Genomic DNA, 21,256 nt, shown 5'->3' on the forward strand with positions numbered 1-21,256 from the left:
ATTCATCTTCAGTAATCAAAAACTTTATTCTAAGCTTGTACAATGAAAATCCCAACTCTCCGTATTCTCTGTTTGTTATGATAAAAAGTATGAAACCAGCTTGCACTGCTAGGTTTCATATTCAAATATTTTATCAAAATTCCTTAAACTGAACCAAATGAAATATTCAAATCATTGGACATTTTTCTTGATTGTTAGCTTTTTCTTTGCTTGAAATCATTTCAGTGTTTTTTGAAATGTTTACATGTGTTGTAAACATTGGCATCATCATTGGTCAGGTCAATCTGATTCAGAATTACAATAAAATTACTTAAGCCATTGGCAAATTTTCTTTTGAGTCACAATATCATCTCTAAATTTTTACAAGCATTTATGCTACCATCTTTGAGTTTCAAGCAATATTTCACACTTATTCATTGTTCAGTTTCATTGCTAATTGATGTGACAAAATCATAAAACATACATTTACAAAAATCTTGATTATGTCTAATTCATAAATTAAGTTTAAATCTGTCAACAGATACTTAGAAGAATAGTTGGCACAAGTTCCACCAATTCATTTTATCCATTATATTATTGTTTCATATGTTGTCATGAATTCATAATTTTTTTAAATCACATTTGTAAAACAAATTAAAACTGAATGTAATGTTATTTTTTAATAAACGAGTTTTTAAAATTAAAAAACTTCATTATTATATACCTTTAAAATTAGGTTGTGAACCAAATCTATTATCATGCTGCCTGGAAGCAGTTATCTGTTCACTTTGCATAGCTTCTTTTCTATACGACTGTTGTGCAGATTGTAATTTATTTTGCATTTGCCATAATTTTTCCTCACCGGGTGCTTCTGTTTCACTTCCTATAAATTATAAAATTTAACACACAAATTAAAGTCTAACTAAAAAAAAAAAAAACACTTAAATTTCACGTAGATTTATTTATATAGAATATATACAGATTAAAAATATAATTTATTTATAATATAGTTTTGTTGATGTATCATTTCTAAAATAAGTACATTCATTTAATAAGCTAAATATAACAAAAAACTTTATGCTTCAAATAAAACAAAGATAAATGCAATCGAATTATCACTTTCATTTTCAAAGATTTAAATCAAAAAATATATCTGCAATAATAATTATTTCTGGATTTACTCCAGTGCTTTATTGTGTATCTCAAACTTTTTTTAAAAGACTAAATGAAATTCCAAAAATTACAATGTTTTAACTCAGATTACTTAATGTATACAAAGGCCAGCAAAATCCCATCACCACCTCCTCGCGGTGCTGGCCAGGAACATCGACCTTTGGGATGAAGCTAACGATGAGGGTCTCCAACGTCAGGCGGTGCAACGCGCCAGTTGGAGTATTTTTGGTCACATCAACATGCAATGCCCAATCAACATTTAATGAATACTGCTAGGGTGTCCCCTGTAGGTGACGCATATCGTTTACGCCCGAACGGTGTAAACAGTCAGCAAGGGCTACCTGCCCCTGGACGTGGCGGGCTAAAGAAGATAGTCCAAACCCTACGAGTAGCCACCGTCAACATCGGCACCCTTACCACCCGAAGCCGAGAGTTGGCAGCTGTACTCAAGATGCGGCGAGTAGATATTGCCTGCATTCAAGAGACAGAGTGGAAGGACTCAAAGGCCCGAGAAATTGGTGATGGATTCAAACTATTGTACAATGGTACAAATTCATACCAGAATGGCATTGGCATAGCAGTTAGTGAGCAGTTCCGTGATAACATCACTGATGTCCAGCGCATCTCTGACCGGCTAATATCTGTAAAGATTGAATCCAGCGAACTAACTATCAGAGTCGTTTCCTGCTATGCCCCACAACAAAGTGCCCTGAAAGATGAAAAGAACGAATTTTGGAGAAGCCTTGAGGCACACCTCCGGTTGGTTGGCGATGATGAATTCCTGATAATAGGTGGTGACCTTAATGGCCATGTTGGTGCAACAAAAGAAAATTATGAGCGAGTGCATGGTGGGAGTGGATTTGAAGACCGGAACACCAAGGGTGACAGGATCTTGGAGTGCACTGAAGCTTTTGACTTGGCCATTGTCACCTTTTTCAAAAAGCGAACCAGCCACCTAGTGACCTATGCCAGTGGTAGTCGGATGACCCAAATAGACTACTGTCTCATTAGAAGACAGGACCTTGGGAAGTTGTGGTCAATGCCAAAGTAGTTCCATCAGATAACATTGCACCTCAGCACCGCCCACTCCTCATCAATTTTCATCTTAAGCTCAAGCTCAGAAACACCACAAAACCTGAAACGACTGGGCCTGAACGAATTAATAATAATTTTTTGCTTTCATAACATTATTGTATAAAATTAAATCAGAGTTCATATGATATTTGCAATGAATATTAATTAAAATAATCATCAAAATGCAAACAGCAATTCTATAGACTTCTCCAATCCACTTTAATCTTAAAAGAAAGCACTTTAACTCTATTTTTTGAACTTGCAAAGTTATTAGCTAAACCTATATATATTAAGTGTTATAAAAAAAAAAGCATTGAAAACAGAAAATAAAAAGATGAAGTTTGTTTTTATTTTCTTTACAATCTTTAAGAATTAATTAATTTTTTCAATTTTGGAGAGGAATAACATAAGTCATTTACAGGATATAAGTTATCATAGAGAATGGTCTTCTACTCTTATTAAAAATTTCAAAACAAAAATTTGTTTGTCATTTAGTGAAAATGGAAAACAAATGTCCATGAATTTCATAAAACAAATTCTCAAACTGAATTAGCTAAATACAGTAGTAAACCAAAAATCGGAATCAATTGGGGACTGGGGTTGTTCAGATTAGGGATTTGTTCCAATTATGGATTATGTACGAAAAAATATATTAACCTGTCCGATGTTCAAATTTTTCTCCATTGCATGTCGCTTTGTGTTGAATTTTTCTCCGTTGCGTGTCGCTTCGTGTTGAATTTTCGTCGATTTTAAGCCTAACGAAAATTTTTATAATAATAATCGAGACTATCGTATTGTTAAAAATTATTTCTGTATTTTGTACAAACAAAATAAATATATTGAAGAATATAAAAACATGAAAATTATACTTTAGAAGTTAATTTAGTATCAAAAACGTTCGATTCAGCACGACACAGTTCGACTGAAAATCGTGCCAATTACCGGCGATTCCAATTACCGGGGTTCCGATTTACGAGTCTCTACTGTATCTTCAATTAAAACAGAATTTTTGTTCTTTATGTAAAGTTAAAATATTTTAAACAGTTTTCTATCTTTTGGTTAAAATAAAAAAAATACTAGATTTTTCTGGAACCGTGAATAAATTTTGTTGAAGATTAAGCAGTGACAGTGACATATCAATTAATGGATTTTTTTTTTTGAGAATTTTACTCATTAACATCAAGTATGGTGATATAAACAGTTGAAGTAGACTATAGTTCAAGTTATTTTGTTGTTGTTTTGAATGTCCAGATTACAGATGAAGTTAACGAAGCTATTGGCACACTTAGGATTCAGCAACAGGTACAGACAATTTCTTTCTTTCAGTAGGTAATTAAACTTGGAGGTGAAAAATTAAGTGACCAATAAGATTCCATCAGATTGGAAAGTAATTTTGATGATAATCATATGCAAAAAAAAAGAATGGCGATCCTTAAAATTATCATCCAATTTCTCTTTTGCCTGTAATTTGAAAAGTTTTTATCCCAATACTTGCAAATGGATTTAAAAAATGGCTAAAGCTCAAAAACACAAATTACCAACAATTTGGATATCGAGAGAACAAATGAACAATGTTTATGGTTTTTATTTTGTATACATTCATATGTAATTAATTATGTAAGAAAAGACAATGACAATATGTTATGTGGATCTATGTTAAATATTAATGATCCATCCATATTAAACAATAAGATTATTAACTTCAATCTTAAAAAATGTTTTTATTCAATTCTGATTAAATAAATTTATTATAGTTGTGAGAAAATGTAGTATACCATTATATAGAACAAATTGTCGTCACCTTTTTAAGCAATACTGTTATTCTTTACAACATTTGCTTTTCGATGGTGAAAAATTGTTAAAAATTAAGAAAACATTAAATTTTGTTGTAGGAAATAATGTTCATAACTTGCAAAAATTAAGACTGATATTTTGCAAAAATTCTTCTATTAGCAGTCTTTATAAAAATTATAATATAATAATAAATTTGTTATCATGTGTGACACTCTTTCAGGAATCAACCCTAAAGGAATCAATAAATAATAATAATAAGCATTGCAAAATAAATGGCATTTCTTACAAACTTTCTCCATTTTATATTATTATTAATTCAAAAGATTTTAGTGAAATTATGGAGAAATGGACAAACATTATTTTTCATTTATGGATATTCAACTTATGCTTTTTATTGTTTTGCTGAGTGTAAGTTTGCCGCACAAAAATATTTTTCATAAATCATTAAAAGTTAAAAGTTTTGATAAATTTTGAGATGGCAATTTCATAAATAATTTAATTATATTTCTTAGAATAAAGATGACAAATATGTTATTTGTTGTTACATGATATTTTATTTAAAAAAACAAACCTAAGATTATATTAGAAATTGTGTGCTATTAACTAGGATATCATGCAACTTTGTCATATCGCAATGGAATTGAGGCAAAGCTGGAAAAATGAAGCAATTCCTGCCCATTGGGCATAGAATTGGTGATCCTTGTACCTGACAGATGTGGACAGGTGAACTTTGCACTTGCTGCCACAGAAGATGTTTTCCTTGTACCTGCCAAGTATGGAACGACAATCTTTGCACTTGATGGCATGACGATGAAATCAAAGAACAAAGCAATCATCATGAATTGCTTTGTTCTTAAATCACAATTCAAAATCATCATTAACAAACAGAACTTGTTTTACAAATGTTTTACAAATATAAACACCAACCAAAATCTGATGCATAGCAAATAGACACATACAACTGCTGTAAATAATTAGGCTATAGTTTGGATATAATAATTATGAATTACAAATGAATTTGACACTAAAGGGAAGCGTTAGGCACCATCTTGTATTACAATTAATAATTATAATATTTAATTAAATAATTTAGATTAAAAACTGGAAAAAAAAAGAATCGGCCCGAAGCAGGACTTGAACCTGCAATTCCTGCTTATTGTGTCAGTTATGCTACCCAGACCTCTGGTCCGATCTCCTCTTCCAGTATATATAAGTTTAAGATACAACCATCTTCGGTTAATATGGTGCCAACTGGGAATGCATTTAATTAAATATTATAATTATTAATTGTAACATGAAATGGCACCTAATGCCTCCCTGTAGTGTCAAATCCATTTGTAATTCATAATTATTATTTCCAAATTATAGCCCGATTACTTATGACGGTTGTGGGTGTCTATTCTTGTGTTTTATTCACTTTTTGTGTCTATTTTTTATTAGGAGCTCTTAGTCTTATCAGAGAACACAGACATTGTCACTTTAGCACCTTTGTATTTCGAAAATGAAGTCATAGACTCCTATTTTTACTTTCCTGGCTTTTATATATAACAGCCAGGAAAGTATGGCAATCAGGAAAAAATGACCCAAAATTTTTATATTTTTGGACTTAAGAACCTTGAACATCGAGAAAATGCAAAAAACAGGTTCTCTTTTCTATATGAATGCACGTTAATGTGTGTGTGTGTGTGTGGTGTGTGGAGAGCACAATTTTGTATACTCTGTTTGAAACTTAATAATTCCTGTGCTTTTTGTCAAAAATTCTGAAATTTTGCAAGACGGTTTGTTTATTAGGGGAATAATATTAAATTTGGTGGTCAAGGTTGATGGAGTGGGAAGATAAAAGGAGTTCTGTGTCATATCTCCAGTAGGATTAGACATAATGATGATTTTACTTATCTTAGTGTTTACAATTTTTTTATGAAACCCATCTAGACCCTCAAATTAAGTTTTCTTGCCATTTTTTAATCGTTAAAAAATATAAAAAGTTTTTTAATGAAAGGTCATAACAGATGGTGCCATGCATGCAGTTTTAAATGTTCCCAGGAAAGTTAAGCAACACACTGTTGGATTTTTTACATTTAAATAGACCCACATTACATTTCTGGATTCCTTGTCTCAATTAATGGAAAATGGCAAAGTTTTATCAAAATTGGTCCATTAAACTTTGAAAACAAACTCAATTCTATAAGCCCGTAGAAGGCATGCTAGTGACTGTGAAACATTGCGTGACCAAGTTGTGTGATATCACTATCACATGTGCTCAGGAAACAACCTTATATCAGGAAACAACCTTGTATATGAAGTCATAGACCATCATTTTTTATTACATTTTTGAGTTCCTCATCACAATAAATGAAAAATGGCAAAGTTTAATCAAAATCAGCCCATTAAATTTTGAAAATGAAATTTTGAGAACGAACACCATTTTGTAAGCCACATAGAAGAGGCCTGCTAATGCTTCACCTCAATTACTATAAAAATATTACCATTAACACTCCAGAAATTATACTAATAAAGAAAACCATCTTTAGGAGTTACATATTAAAATAAAATTTAACTCTTCAATAAAACATTTTCATTAAGCTTTATTAGCTTTTTAGGGCATCAAAATTATTTAAATTGAAAATTATTGAAGAAAGATAGAGATTAATTAAAATGATAGCTAAATAAAATAGAGTGAAATAAATAAAATCATTATGAAAAACAAAAATACTTAGAAATAAAATTTTATTAAAAATCCCAAGTTTGCTACTGTATAGTTGAATCTGTGTTACTAAACAACAGTTCAACATCATTCAGATTTTTTGGAATGGACAGAGTTGGCAAGTTACAAGGATTTTGCCTAAAGATTTCAATCATTTCCTTATAAAAATAGCCAAGTGATTATTAACAAAATTTATAAAAGTACAAGTACAATAATGTTACAATCTGGTATAAAACTGCGCATGCTTTGCCAAACTAGTAAAATATCAACAATGTAATATAAACGATAAGCAATTTGAATCAAATTTAAGTAATTATTAATAAATACCTTATATTCTAAGAAATGCATTACAGCTTCTGCCAAACTGCAAATAAAGTAGCATCCATTTGGTACTCCATAATTTTGTTTGTAGATTTTTGAATTACATTTAAAATTATTATTAAGGATCAACTCAATAGTAATACAAATAGATAAGATTTTAAGATTTTATCAACTGGAAAGCCTATCTTTAAACAGATTTTTACTAAGCATTACCACTTCAAATGCTGGGATAGACATATAATGCCAATTATTTCAGAAAATTTTAAAATAAAAACGAACAGCATCACGAGTAAAAAATTAATATTTATTCTGTTTATAGTAATTTCTATATATATAGAATTTATGTATGTATAAATACATACATACAGAAATTACTTTAAATAGAATAAATTATTTAATATTCTATTATTAAATATTCTAATAATATAATTATTATAAATGATTATTTAAAATTTATATAAATTTTTTCTTCAATTCTAAAATAAAGAATAAATCAATTTCAGTCTATAATCAAGAAAATTTACCATCTTGTTCTTCTAAACTTTCCACTTGTTCATCTTCAAAATCATTTTGTGTGCTAGATCCACCCCATGTTGCAGCAGCAGTTGTATCTGGAGCTAGAATACTGTTTGATTCCTCTTGGAATTCTGAATTGGCAGATGATCCACTTCGACTACGAACATCTTCATTGTTAGAATATCCTTGGTGTTTGTGATTCTGTCTAAGTATATCTTCTAATAACACATTTTGCTTAATTTCTTGTAATGTTAAACTATTATCTAATTCACTAGTTTGGGCTATTAATGATTCCATTGTAACATTATCATTGACATCACTATTTAAAAGATCATCCTTTCCATCTTTTATTCTACCTGATAAATTAGCTGACATACTGTTAATATTTTCCTTTTTGCTAACTGTCTTCTTATTATCTGAACGGCTCTTCATATTTGTATTAGGCTGTTCATAAGATAAATTCTGTCTTCCTAAGGTACAATTATCAGATCTACCTTGTCGGCAAGGTGATAGAGATTTTGAATTCAACGAATTGCCACAAATTTTTTTTGATGTTTTTTGCTGTAAACTAATTCTTTCATCACTTAATGAAGATGAATTTGGAAACTGATGTTGTAATTTTGTTAATTGAGTTTGCATATGCAATAACCGGCGCCGCTCTTCCATTAATTTTTCCAATTCTTGCTGCTGTTGCTGCATTTTTTCTTCAACAGCTTCTAATCTATTCAATTAAAAATTATTATTGAAAAACTAAAATTTGTAAACTGTAAAGTTTAGACTTTACAATCAAATCATTCTAAACTATTTTATAAAATACTTGAATGTGTCACATTTTTATAATTACCTAATTAAATCTCTCTGATTTTGAGTTTCAGCAATTTCATCATCATATTCATTTAGTCCATTACTGTTTAACTGACTTTTATTCTCTGCAAGGTCTTGCCTTTCATCATCAGAAATAGCTGACAATAATTGAAGATATTCAATAGTTGCAGGACCACCACAGTCTTTAGAATTTTGTACAGCTGACATAAGATCTTGGAGCTTTTGCAGTTTTTGCTTTGTTTCTTGTAGTTTTCTAGAAATTATATACCAAATAAATATTTGTTATAAAATAAGTCCTGTAATCTTTTTTATAATTATTTCACATATTGCAATAGTAGCAAACTGTTTCAATAGACCACCCAACGACACCTTAAATTGCTGAGACAATTTATTTAAACATAACTAACATTTTCGACCTATTCGATAGGTCATCCTCAGGTTAAATGAGAAAAAATAACATAAAAGAATATATAAATTCAAATACAAAAATAACGATAGATTATAACAAAATATATATACATATACACACACACACACACGTATTATTTTTTTATTTTATATTTATAATCAGATATATTATATATCATGTAATAATATCATATATAAAATACCAAAAATGTAAAAAATTAAGGCATAAGTTAGGAGTTCTTAAACTTTTAACTAAGTACAGTACTTCCATGCAGATGATAGTCCTTCAGCATCCCTTGCATTAATGTGCATATCTTGTAGCTTGCCCTTATAAATTTCAATTTTTTCTGCACTCATTGCTAAAGTCAGGGAGGCCAAGGACTTAACAATATCTGCTTCCTCCCATTTTACTATAGATCCTTCAGCTTGCGCCATCTGTAAATAAATTGTCTCAACAACTTAAGATGTAGTTGGATAGTCTATTAATTGCTGAGTGAGTTTTGTTAATTGCAAACTATTTCATTATAACTCATATTTGAAAAAATAAATTGTATTTGACATAAAACACAATTAAAATCTTAAATATAAAATTTTATATAGTATGATTTATTATATTACTGAAAAGATAAAAAAAAGTGTATATCAAACAAAAATTTTTTTCTATCATTACAGTAGCGACCTTAAACCTTAATTACACTGTTAATTTTCACAAATTTATGCACTTAGAAAATATTAAAAATTCTTAGCTATTTTTGTCTATTCTCATGTAGATATTGATAACACTAAACTGATAAGTTTCTAAAAATTATTTTAGGAATGTTTTAATGAAAGAAAATTATGGAAAAAAAAACTAGAAGTCATAAGTTCTTTAAGCATTTAAATTTCTGTTTTTTTATTTTTGATTGTGTCCTTTGGGCACTGAAAGAACTTTTTGCTAACAACGGAGCTACCAAGTAGTGAGGAATGGGACCTAACAGATCCTGGCCAGACAGTGAATTAAAAATTCCTGGGATTCTTACTCAGTTCATCAATAATGAAATCAAAATAAGACCTGTACATCAGTATAATCTTCTGTCTATACTACAGTAGAGCATTGATTATCCAAAACAATTCAGGACTGGGGTTGTTCAGATAACTGATCATTTATGAAAAAATATATTAAACACAAAACTATACTGTATATATTTTGTATCACAAGTCTTACAAATACATACCTTACATAAACTAGTACTGTACATTAAAGTAGGCCTACAGTTTACTTTGGTAGGGAGGGTGAGAGTGCTGCAGCACCACAGTACTAGCCGAAATTTGAATTTGCCGACTGTAACGATTTCGGTTAACTGATGTTTTGGTTGACTGGTATTCAGATAATCGATGCTCTACTGTACTTCAAAAACTGAGAAATGAATGCAGAAATCGGTCACTATTTCTCATAATACTTTTAAATACTTATAGAATGCTACAAATGCTACATAGAATGTAGCAATTATTTACTGTGACATCGTCACAATGCTAGACTGCAATTTTTAATCGTATTTTTTAAAATATTCACCCTCCACCTCAAATCAGTAGTGTCTTCCCCTTGTACATTATACTTTTCGTGTTAGCAACAGTGTCATGCCATCATCTATCTAACTCCTTATAGGGGAAAATTTTTGAATTGGAATAACATGACTTCTGGTTTGCATTGGAAGTTCATACACAGTTAATCAGGGCCTCCTGTCCCTAAGCTTTTGTCTATCTAACTCTATTCTTGAGATTAAAGAAAGAGAGACAGATGGATGACAATGGGAATTTATAGGTCTACAATATTTTCAAATTGCAGACCTATAAATTAGAGCACTAATTGCAATCAGAGCAAAAGCAGTGTAACATGTTATTAGTCATTATCTAATAAAGCAGCCAGCAAATATATATTTTCTATAAACTACTGAAGCCTTCAACTTACAAAAATACAGTAGAGAATCATTTATCCGAATCAATTGGGGACTGGGGTTGTTCAGATAACCGATTATGTACAATATATTAACCTATCCGATGTTGAAATTTTTCTCCGTTGCATGTCGCTTTTGTGTTGAATTTTCGTTGCTTTTAAGCCTAACAAAAATTTTTATAATAATAATTGAGGCTATGATACAATAGCCTAGATTATTATTATAAAAATTATTTCTTTATTTTGTACAAACAAAATAAATATATTGAAAAATATAAAAACAAAAAAATTATACTTTAGAAGTTAATCTAGTATCAAAAACGTTCAATTCAGCACAACACAGTCTGACTGGAAAGCTTTCGGTTAACCGACATTTCGGTTGACCGGCTTTCAGATAAACGATGCTCTACTGTATTATAAATTTTTAATTTCCAATATTTGCAAATTATTTCAGAAACTTTAGGCACAAACAACCTTTCTATAGTAAAGGCCATGCAACATTGTTTTGACATGAGACTGAGCACTAAGCACTTATATAAGTCATTAAATTATTTAACTTTTATTCATTCAAAATTGTATAAAGAGTTTAAGGAAAAATGTTTGTACTTAATTTTGGTGAAAACTTTTGGAATGCAAGTTTTTGATTAATTTTGTAATATTTACAAAATTCTTAGTTGAAATCACTCAATTTGCAATATCTAACATTTCATACAAATTGTCAACTCTACTAATTTGTAAAGAAAATACGAATACTATCAAATAATCTTCAAATTTACTGCTTGTAGTTTTAAGAGTTTTGTTCCCTGCAACTCTTAAAACAAAACTCTTAAAACTGGACACATGAACTAAGTATAAATTACTTACAATGTAAATACATTTAAGAATTTACAGAAAAATATATTTCTGTAAATCTATATTTATGTTCCTATATTAAATACATTTAGGGATCTTCATAGTGTATGGGCCATAGAAAAGGCCCAGAAATTTCAATTTACCCATGCCTTATATATATATATGATATATATGATAAAAAATAAATTAAACATGCAAGATGAACAAATTTTTCAATCTAAGAGATTTCGTTAATGTAAAAGTTCACTTGCTATTTTCAAAATTCCATCAAAAGATTATAATCTATTTTTCTTAGTAACACAATAAATATTCTTTTACCTTACTTTCTCTTGAACTTGGGGATCATTTTCCCAAGATTCATCACTACCAGAACTACCATCTTGAACAGAAGCTGCTAATGCTGCATTATCTCCATCTTCATTTGCCCTACCTTCTGCCTCATAATGACGGCGAACAGGAAATTTGTTTGAATGATCTTGCTTAATATTATCTTTCTTGACATGAGAAATCTGTTGAGAATTCTGGTGTAATTTTGGGTCAGATCTTGATTTTACTGCCTGAGAACTAAAATAAAAAAACAGGCTATCAGAAATCAATTTAAAATTATAAATACTTTTCAAATGTTTAATTTCTGTTACTTGTTATTAATAAAACTTAATGATGATTAAATAGAATATTAATTAAACTACTACTATTATTTTTACTAAAATACAAGATAGCTTTTCTCGTAAAATTTAATATAAAATGCGAAGGAAAAACCAACTGTTTTCATACTACATACCTTGATTTACTGGAATTACTGATTGTCTCAACTTGATCTTCATTATTGACAGATGAAACGTCTCCACTCATAGGCTGGATACTATTTACCATTGCTCTTAGCTGGCTAAGACTTTCTTTCATTTCTTCTAATTTTCTATAAAAAATAATTTACATCTTATTTTTCAACTTATTACTTCATAATGAATTAAGTCATATTTTAAGTAATGTTAAAATCCCTTAATTTATATTTGAATTTATAAAAAGCAACTACCATTATTGTGTGAACAACATGAATAACCAATGTATACCTCACAAACCTTCTAACAGAATTAAGATCTTTGCATAATCCATACTTCTGTATATTTTGCATCTCGAGCAATTATAGAAACTATCACACTTACAGATATATAATTTAGAAGGTACCATCTCAAACATTAAAATATTTTTTCCCCTACATCATACCCATTACAAGTTCATTCAAGACATAACTATAAAATAAGTAAAACAAAGAAAAAAAAAATTGTATATTTAAGATGAAACCCCCTAAAGTCTGTCAATATATCAATAAAATCTGCCATTTGTAGTTTGACAGATGAATATCTGTCAAACTACAAATGGCTACAGAGTGACAAAATTTATCATCATATTGATTCATTTCTACTTTATTTATAAAAATAATATCAATAATAATAATATAATATAAAATATATTATTATTAAGCACTTGAAATGAAAACATAATTGAATCAATGAGCAAAGATGAGTTCTACAAGTTCTTCAGGATTACAAAGAGTGATAAGAAAATCATACAACTCTTTCTAAAGTTAATTAACTTTGTGTATTTAGTAACTTTTTATCTTTTTAAAAAATTTGATTTTAGTAGGTCAAGCTTACAGAACAAACAAAGATAAATAAAACAAATAAAAGATAAAGACAACAACAAATAAAGAAACAAAGAGAATAGAAAATTAATGCAACAGATTAAACTCAATACTAATAACACAGTTCAATGCAAAACACACATTTAACACAATAAACACAATATATAGTCACAATACTGATATTTATTTGTTGTTAAACACACAAATAAGCTAGAACAATCCAAATGAAAACAACATTAACAAAATAAATACAGTCCTAAATCCTCCATAGAATGACAGACTCTTCATACAGAAATGAGGTCACAAATGTCACAGATATAATAAATCTTCACTACAAACAAACACAGACATTGCAAGAATACTTTTACAAAATACAAGAAATAGCTCAATTACATAAAGCCATAACTCCAGCAGACAATACCATCACCATCAAATCTACACAAAACTGACCTGTACATGAAATATATAAAACACAAATAATATCAAACAAACAAACAGTCTCGGAGTTGGAAGACATTTCTTGATAAGCCTCATAAAAATCTTATTTAATGTTAGCTCAGATCATGTGATCAAGGCTAACATCAAAATGCTGGCTGGTATAGGAGTACCTCTCTGAATAGATTTTAGGCAAATCAATTTATGCAAAGTTCACATTTTTTACATGAAGTGTATTTGTAGTTCCAGAAATGAGGATAGTTATTTCAAAATTAATGAGTTTGATTAATATATAATACAAAGCATGTTGTAGTCCCATAAATTCAACAACAATTATATTTTGGATAGAGTTAGATAACCTAAATAAATAGGACTTTACAATTGGAAGGCTTATCACACCAAGGCCGACAGAAAGAAAGACTAGATCTTTAATAAAAAAGTTAGTCTTTAATAATCATATTCAAATTTAGGTAAGTATGTATTTCAGGTACAGGACCCCTCATCAGCTTACAAACACATGGCACAAACATAATAATTAAACACCAATAGTTAACCAATACAAAGTGTTATCTAATACAACGGTGGGCAACCCCCGGCCTGCAGGCCAGCTACAGTCCGCGAAACGTTTCTATCCAGCCCGCGAGAACTTTAATAGATTATTAAATTGGAAAAATAACTAACTAATTAATAGTTATTTTTTCAATTCTTTGTAATTTTTCGAAAACGATAAGAGAAATAAATGTAGTAATTAACTTCTTTTTTCATTTATTTCATATTTGCAGACTAAAAAAATTACAGATCACAAGAAGGCAGTCAATTAACTACTATGGCCTGCAGAAGAAACGTAAAATTTATTCTGGCCCATGTTATAAAAAAGGTTGCTCACCCTTGATCTAATATATACAGTGCACTGTATTTACAGTATTTAATGTCACCCATATACTACAGAACTATAACAATCAAGCATAAATTTTAATACAATGACAATGATATATATGATATTATTTGGGACCAGTAAATGCCTTATTTTCTCCCACATTTTTTCCAAATTCTGGTAGACGGTTCAACTATTAATAATAAATATTGTTTAATTATATTAAAAACATAACAGGAGGAAAACAAACAAATAACTTACTATTATTGATATAATTGGTTTCTAAGCTTTAAACAAAAACACATACACCTGGTCCATGAGACTGTGTGAAGTCAATTGCCATGTTACAATATATTTTACTAAGTGATGTGACTGTACACCTGTGACTTTTTATTAAAGATCTAGTCCTTTCTGTTGGTCTTGGTGTGATAAGTCCTCCAATTGTTAAGTCCTATTTATTTAGGTTATCTAACTCTATCCAATTTATAGTCGTGGGCTAAAAGTGTTGTTTATTATTATTAACAATTATATTACATCATTTAATATAAAGCATACTGCTTCCATCTTCACCAAAATTACATGAGCCAAAGCAGAAAAACACAGGACACACAATAACCAGAGATGTTCACCCACAATGTTATGATGTCAATGTTGTCATTGACAATGCAGACATTGGGCATTGGAGTGAGAATTGTTGGGCAACACCAACAATTCTCACTCCAACACAAATTATTTTCTATTATAGTTGATGCTTTGTATGCTGTGACAATGCTGAACGATTAGTTAAGACAGTTGACATGTGCATTGGAAGAAGAAAGTTTTTTTTGTTTACTTTTTCTACTTAGGACACTAAGAAAAGCAGTCTATCATTTATAATCTAATCAGGGAAATATTTCAGAATCAATGAAAACGAGGTCTAAAACTGACTGAACTTCATTTTTAAAAATTTATTTATTTATTGAACTAAAAATTGGTGATACAGGACCCCCTCAATTTAACAGATTCCAATCTAAATGGACAAATTATTTTTAGAATTTCCCAAATAAAAACTTAATTTTGCAATTCCATATTTTGTTTTACATACATGTGACACACAATTATTTGTACGGGCACAACTAATACATGTAAGTTATAATTTCTGAGTTTTAACTAAACTATTAAAATTCCTATTATAGAAAGCCATTATATGAAAATACAGAATTGTAATAATTGACTATACTTAAAGTAATTGTTCTAAGTACAGTACATCACTCCTGACTTAATGTCAGCAATCCATTTCTGAAAATCAGATGTTCTATGTGAAAATGCTAACTGGTAGCCTATTTCCTATTTAAAATGGAAAAAATTATGCTTTACATCAATCCAAAATTCCCAACCAACATCCTAAAATTTAACTAAACCACAGTAAAATGCCTCTATATAAAATAGCAAACTATCACATTAGGATGAAAGATGCTTAAATTACTGGAGCTCTTTTTAAAACATTATGTAATCTGATGTTCTATCAATTGTATTTGGAATGTATCTCAAGACTATTTCTTACAAATTTTTTGTTAAAAATTATGCATTGAGTTTTTAAAATGCAACTATAAATTTTTGTATACAAATTTTGGCCAAAAACATAGTATTGAGAAATACACACATTTTATGAAGTCTGGATATTAAAACTATGAGGTATTCTACCAGTGAACAGTGAACTGTTCTGTGAGGTATGCTTGTACAGTAGACCCCCCCTATAACACGGTAGGTATGTTCCGTGTTGTACGAGTCACTTAAATACATGAGCCAATCACAGCCCGGCACGTGTGCAGTTTAGGGGCTACAACTATTTGAAAGGTTTTCTTCCATAAAATTAACCAATTCTAGACTAATTTGACTCAACATTTCCAAATCACGTATAATTTTTTGAAATAATCCATATAAACTATGCTATAAACAAAAAATTGTAGGATTACTTACTGAATGTGCACCGTTCGACAATGCCATTGCTTAAGCTTGTTTTTGTCGCAGAGTGGCTCATCAAACGGCAGGCACGTGTTTCTCTAATCAGCGAATTTTTTGCAGAAAAATAACTTAACTTTGGAGACATCATTAATAGAAATATAATTTTTATGGCTGTTGAATAATAAATGCTTTTTAGTAGGTCCAGTGCTTGTTTAAACTCAACAGTTTGTACAATATCCGCTATTGGTCCAGATTCGACCAATCATGTCACGACACGAGTCGGCGATGACGTTTTACCATGTTATACGAGTCTCTTTTAGTGTGTTATACAAATACGATCGCAATTTTTTCGCCATGTTATATGAACCTGTATTATAGGGGGGTCTACTGTATTTTGCTAGAAGTGTTTTCAATCCTTTATTGGAAAATCTCAGCTTTACAATATATTTGAATTTTGAAATCACTCGGAATAAAAGTAATTTACATAAAGCAGAATTTTTATTTAAAATTTATAGACTACAAGTAAATAAAATTTTATATTTTGGAAACTTTCTATTAACACATCAGAACAGAAAAAAAATTACTTACTTTACTTTTTCCCTGGCATCTATTGTATCTAATAAATGTTGAGCTTCTTGTATAGTGCTATCTGCTGTTACAAATTGTGTAGAATTTGATTGACTGTTTTCTAGTTTTAAAAACAGAAATATAAAAATTTAAACAGAATACTATTATGCCATATACTTAAAAATATATTAATTTTATAATTTTATATATATATAATATAAAATTGTACATATTTCTGTATGTTACAGCTATGTTATTTTGAAAAAATTATTAAGTAAAACAAAAACAAACATATTGAACAAATAATGCAATTTATAGCAGAAATCTTTTAATCCAGCAAACCAAGAATCTATAATGCAAGAAGGTTTGATATACCTTGTTTGTATGCTAGAATTTGTCAGATTCTATAAAAATAGTCAGCAGCAACCTTTCATGTTTGCTGGGCCGAAGCAAATCTATGCAATGACTCAGCATACTTATTATATCCAGCATTCTCAGGATAAAAGTCATTTAAACAAAAAGCAGTTATTTACTAATTATTTTCTAATAAAATAAATATGAGAATTTGAAAAAATTTTCCTAATAGATATTGCTCTTAATTGGTATCTTAATTCACTCTATTTGCACATCATAATTTGAAAATTGGAAAGAATTTCTGTATAGAGATTATTAGACTGAAATATTACAAATCTTATTTACTAAATATCAGTGTTAACCATTGTTTATACACTAAGTGAACACTACCTTTCAATTCACAACTGTTGAAAACAATTTACCATAGCAGAATATATTAAATGGAAAGACTAATAATAATTAAATTATTTAATTTAGTTTAACTTTAATAAAAACTATAATCCAGATTTTCAAGGTTTTCACTTTGATGAAAACTATAAATCCCTAAAAGTATTAAAATAAATTTTATTCTTATGCCATTCTAGAAGTAAATTAAATAAAATTTTCCTATGATTAGAAGAATGTAAAACATCTGTCAGAATATATTGTTTTAGAATGAAGTAGAAAGTTATTTGTAAATTTAAATGATAAACTAAACTTTTATACTGATAACTGAATAACAATATTGACTTGCACAGCAGAAGTTACATGATGACCTTCAAGACATTACCTGAAGTCATTAAAAAGTTTCTTGTTTGTTTAAGGCATTAGATGATGAATTGGATCAATTCTTTGAAAAAAAAATGCAACACTGGCAGAAGTAATTGTATCTTTCAGCATATAATTATTACATATAATCAAGAACAAAATAATAATATATATTACAAGTGTTTATAATAATTTAACTTACTGACATTAATAGATGCCTGTTCAAGTGCAGATAATTCCACTAACATCTTATCCATATGTTTCTTTTTTGCTTGAATTTCTTTCAACTTATTTTCTAATTTTTTACGATGTAATTCTGATTTAGAATCTTTTATTTCTGGAATCCTTTCATTTGTCTCTTCAGCCTATAAAAACAAAAAAATTCTTGAAAACATTAATTTTTGGAAAATTATGCAAAGTTTTTGTTATAAAGAAATTTTGTATAAGAGTATTTGTTTTTATTTATTTAAATTTTCTCCAGATAGGGAGAATGATTTAATATAAACAAAATATGTTGTACTTTAATTACAAAAATGAAGAGGAATTACAATTTAAGATATTATAATACAATACTCTTGAATAAGAAAATAATGACTTATTATTAGATCAGTTTTGCATTCATGCAGGATTTTTTTTTATTAATACAGTACTTTTGTAAGATTGGAAATTTTATCACCACATTTAATCATTGGGCTTATGCTATTTCTAGTGAAAACAACTTATGCAAAACTTACACTGTGAAAAATCTCTCTAGCTTGTGAAGTCATCCATGTAACAAATTAACTTTATAAATTTTATTTTGTACATTTTAAATTTGGTTCTATTTTGGTTACTATAAACAAACAACATTTATTTCATTCACATTTTTGTATACAACCAAAATTTCTTTTAAGTCAGTAATTCTACTACAAAGAAAAAAATCATTCTACAGCTTTAAAATCACAACCAACTGAATTATCTTAATTATCTCTTATTCTAATTTTATTTTTACAGTGGCAATCAGAAATAAGTAGTTGGAATGCAAAATGGAGAAAAATGGAGAAAAATGCATGTTTGTATGCAGAAACTAAACTTAGTTAAAAATTGGATTAAATTATGAATCTATGTAAGTCCCATATGCTTTATGTGACCTTTGTTAAGTTTACACTTTTTTGCTTTATTTAAATAAATGGTTTTTTGATGTATCCCAATTATTCCCAAAATAGTCGTTCTGAATAATACCAGAATTATTCCACCTACATTGAAAAATCAAGAGATTAATACCAGATTGGGACATCTTTGGCTTCTAAGAGAAGCTTGTAAATGCCATGGCATCAAATCCACCAGTTTTTTGAGAACCTAAACATTCATCTTCCTCCATTCATCAAATAATATGAATAAGACCTTTGACAGATTTGCAGGCATTTTTTCTTCAATTTAAGGATTCTTTGGTCCAGCTCGTCCCAAAGATGTTCAATAAAATTTAAATCTGTTCTTTGGAGTAGTCAGGTTATCATTTCAAACCTCTTAGAAGCCTCTTGGAAAAAATGCTTTCCAAGCTTGGATGAATGCTCATGTTGTCTTGTTGAAACAATCATTGTCAACACCCATATCTTCCACTGAAGAACAAAAACTAATAATGCTTGTATATTTTTGCATCTATGCAACAGTGATTTCTGCCAGCTGGTCAAGCCCACAACATGAGAAACATTCCCATACCATCACGACTTGGCAATGCTTCACAGTCTCAACAGAGTTTGCAGGTTTGTAGGAGGTGTTCTTTCACCACACAGTTTGGTGCCATCTTGAGCCTGCAAGATCAAACTTAAGTGATTTTGGAGTGACAAACTATACTCCAAAACTCAGGAGGTTTGTTTAAATGCTCCCTTGTAAATGCTAGCATCTTCAAAATGTTCATTTTCAAAATAAATGAAACTATGTGTAATGCATTCTTTAAACCTAACCTCAATGAATCAATGATAGACAGTTAACAAAGATGTTTTAATGCCAGAGCTCTCCCAGATAACATGAGTGGAAGCTTGAGGATTAGTAGAGACTTCACACCAGATGATGGTGTCATCTCAAGATATTACTGTTCTAGCCAGCAACAATGCACAAAGATTTTGAATGATGCTGAACCTCTCCATTATCTTTATAACCTTATGAACACATTCAAAGGATACATGGAACAAATGCATTGAGTCAAAAGTGTTATGCTGTAACACTTTTGACTCAATGCATGTGTTCCATGGTCAAATATTTAGTTACAAATATTGGTCAAATACTTACAAACATGGTCAAATATTTAGTCACTGTACAAATATTTAGTTTTCCACACCAATAATTCAATTTCTGCTTATGTCAGTTTAGGAACAGTGATAATCACATAAAATTACCTATTTTTTCATATCCATTCGATATTTAGCAACTTTTAACTATTAAATTACATTTTAAGTTTCAGGTGTGTACAGATATACACTTGAAGTACCAAAAAATAAAAAGATGAAACATGAATTTTGCTACACGAAAAACTATATTAAAAGTGATTCTTTTCTTACAACTTAAAGTATGTAAATGAAAAGTAATTAACACTGACAATATAATTTATAAATGCCAGAAAAACATTACATTTCAAAGTTATACTGTAAAAAATATCTTTGTTTTGCTATGAAAGTAAAGTTATTTGCTATTATTTTAAATTTCTCACTTATAAATCTGGGCAATGCTAATTGTAACAAGCTAGTCTGATATATTTAAACATTTCTCCTGTAGACATTTCAAACTTTTTTCTATTATCTATTATATTTTATCTCATAGTTTTAACTATGTAATAGTCTACATCTAGAATTTGAAATGTTACTTAAAACTGTACATTTTATTTGTGATTGTCTATCAGTAGAATTTCTTTCAACAGATTAAAAAATGCAACAACAGAACCATATTGGATGAAAACATTCAGAAATGATCTCATTTCTCTCTATTTGTTAAGTTTCTCCTTTTAAAATTACAGTACAGTAAAACCTCTAATCTGAATCCTTCTCTCTTGAATCCTTCCTTAAGTCAAACTAAATTCTGTCTTGGCAAACACCCTATATTATATAACATATTTTTCTAGTCTTAAAGTCAAACAAAATT

The 21,256-nt window shown here is 29.3% G+C and overlaps 1 protein-coding gene across 3 annotated transcripts in view; it reads right to left on the minus strand.

Annotated features, from left to right (window-relative positions):
• Positions 1–21,256, minus strand: part of LOC136986688 (pericentriolar material 1 protein-like) — a 67,178-nt gene that overhangs the window by 2,031 nt on the left and 43,891 nt on the right. For 2 of the 3 annotated variants that reach the window (XM_067284267.1, XM_067284265.1), the window contains 7 exons: positions 18,345–18,507; positions 17,063–17,162; positions 12,361–12,495; positions 11,898–12,143; positions 8,406–8,639; positions 7,570–8,282; positions 704–862 (listed from right to left, as the gene is read on the minus strand). In XM_067284267.1, coding sequence (XP_067140368.1) covers positions 704–862; positions 7,570–8,282; positions 8,406–8,639; positions 11,898–12,143; positions 12,361–12,495; positions 17,063–17,162; positions 18,345–18,507 — 1,750 coding nt within the window. The remainder of the gene's footprint in view (positions 1–703; positions 863–7,569; positions 8,283–8,405; positions 8,640–11,897; positions 12,144–12,360; positions 12,496–17,062; positions 17,163–18,344; positions 18,508–21,256) is intronic. The other variant, XM_067284266.1, reaches the window with a different exon arrangement.

The sequence above is a fragment of the Centruroides vittatus genome, unplaced genomic scaffold (genome assembly GCF_030686945.1).
Source record: "Centruroides vittatus isolate TY-2023 unplaced genomic scaffold, ASM3068694v2 scaffold_1167, whole genome shotgun sequence".
NCBI lineage: Eukaryota > Metazoa > Arthropoda > Arachnida > Scorpiones > Buthidae > Centruroides > Centruroides vittatus.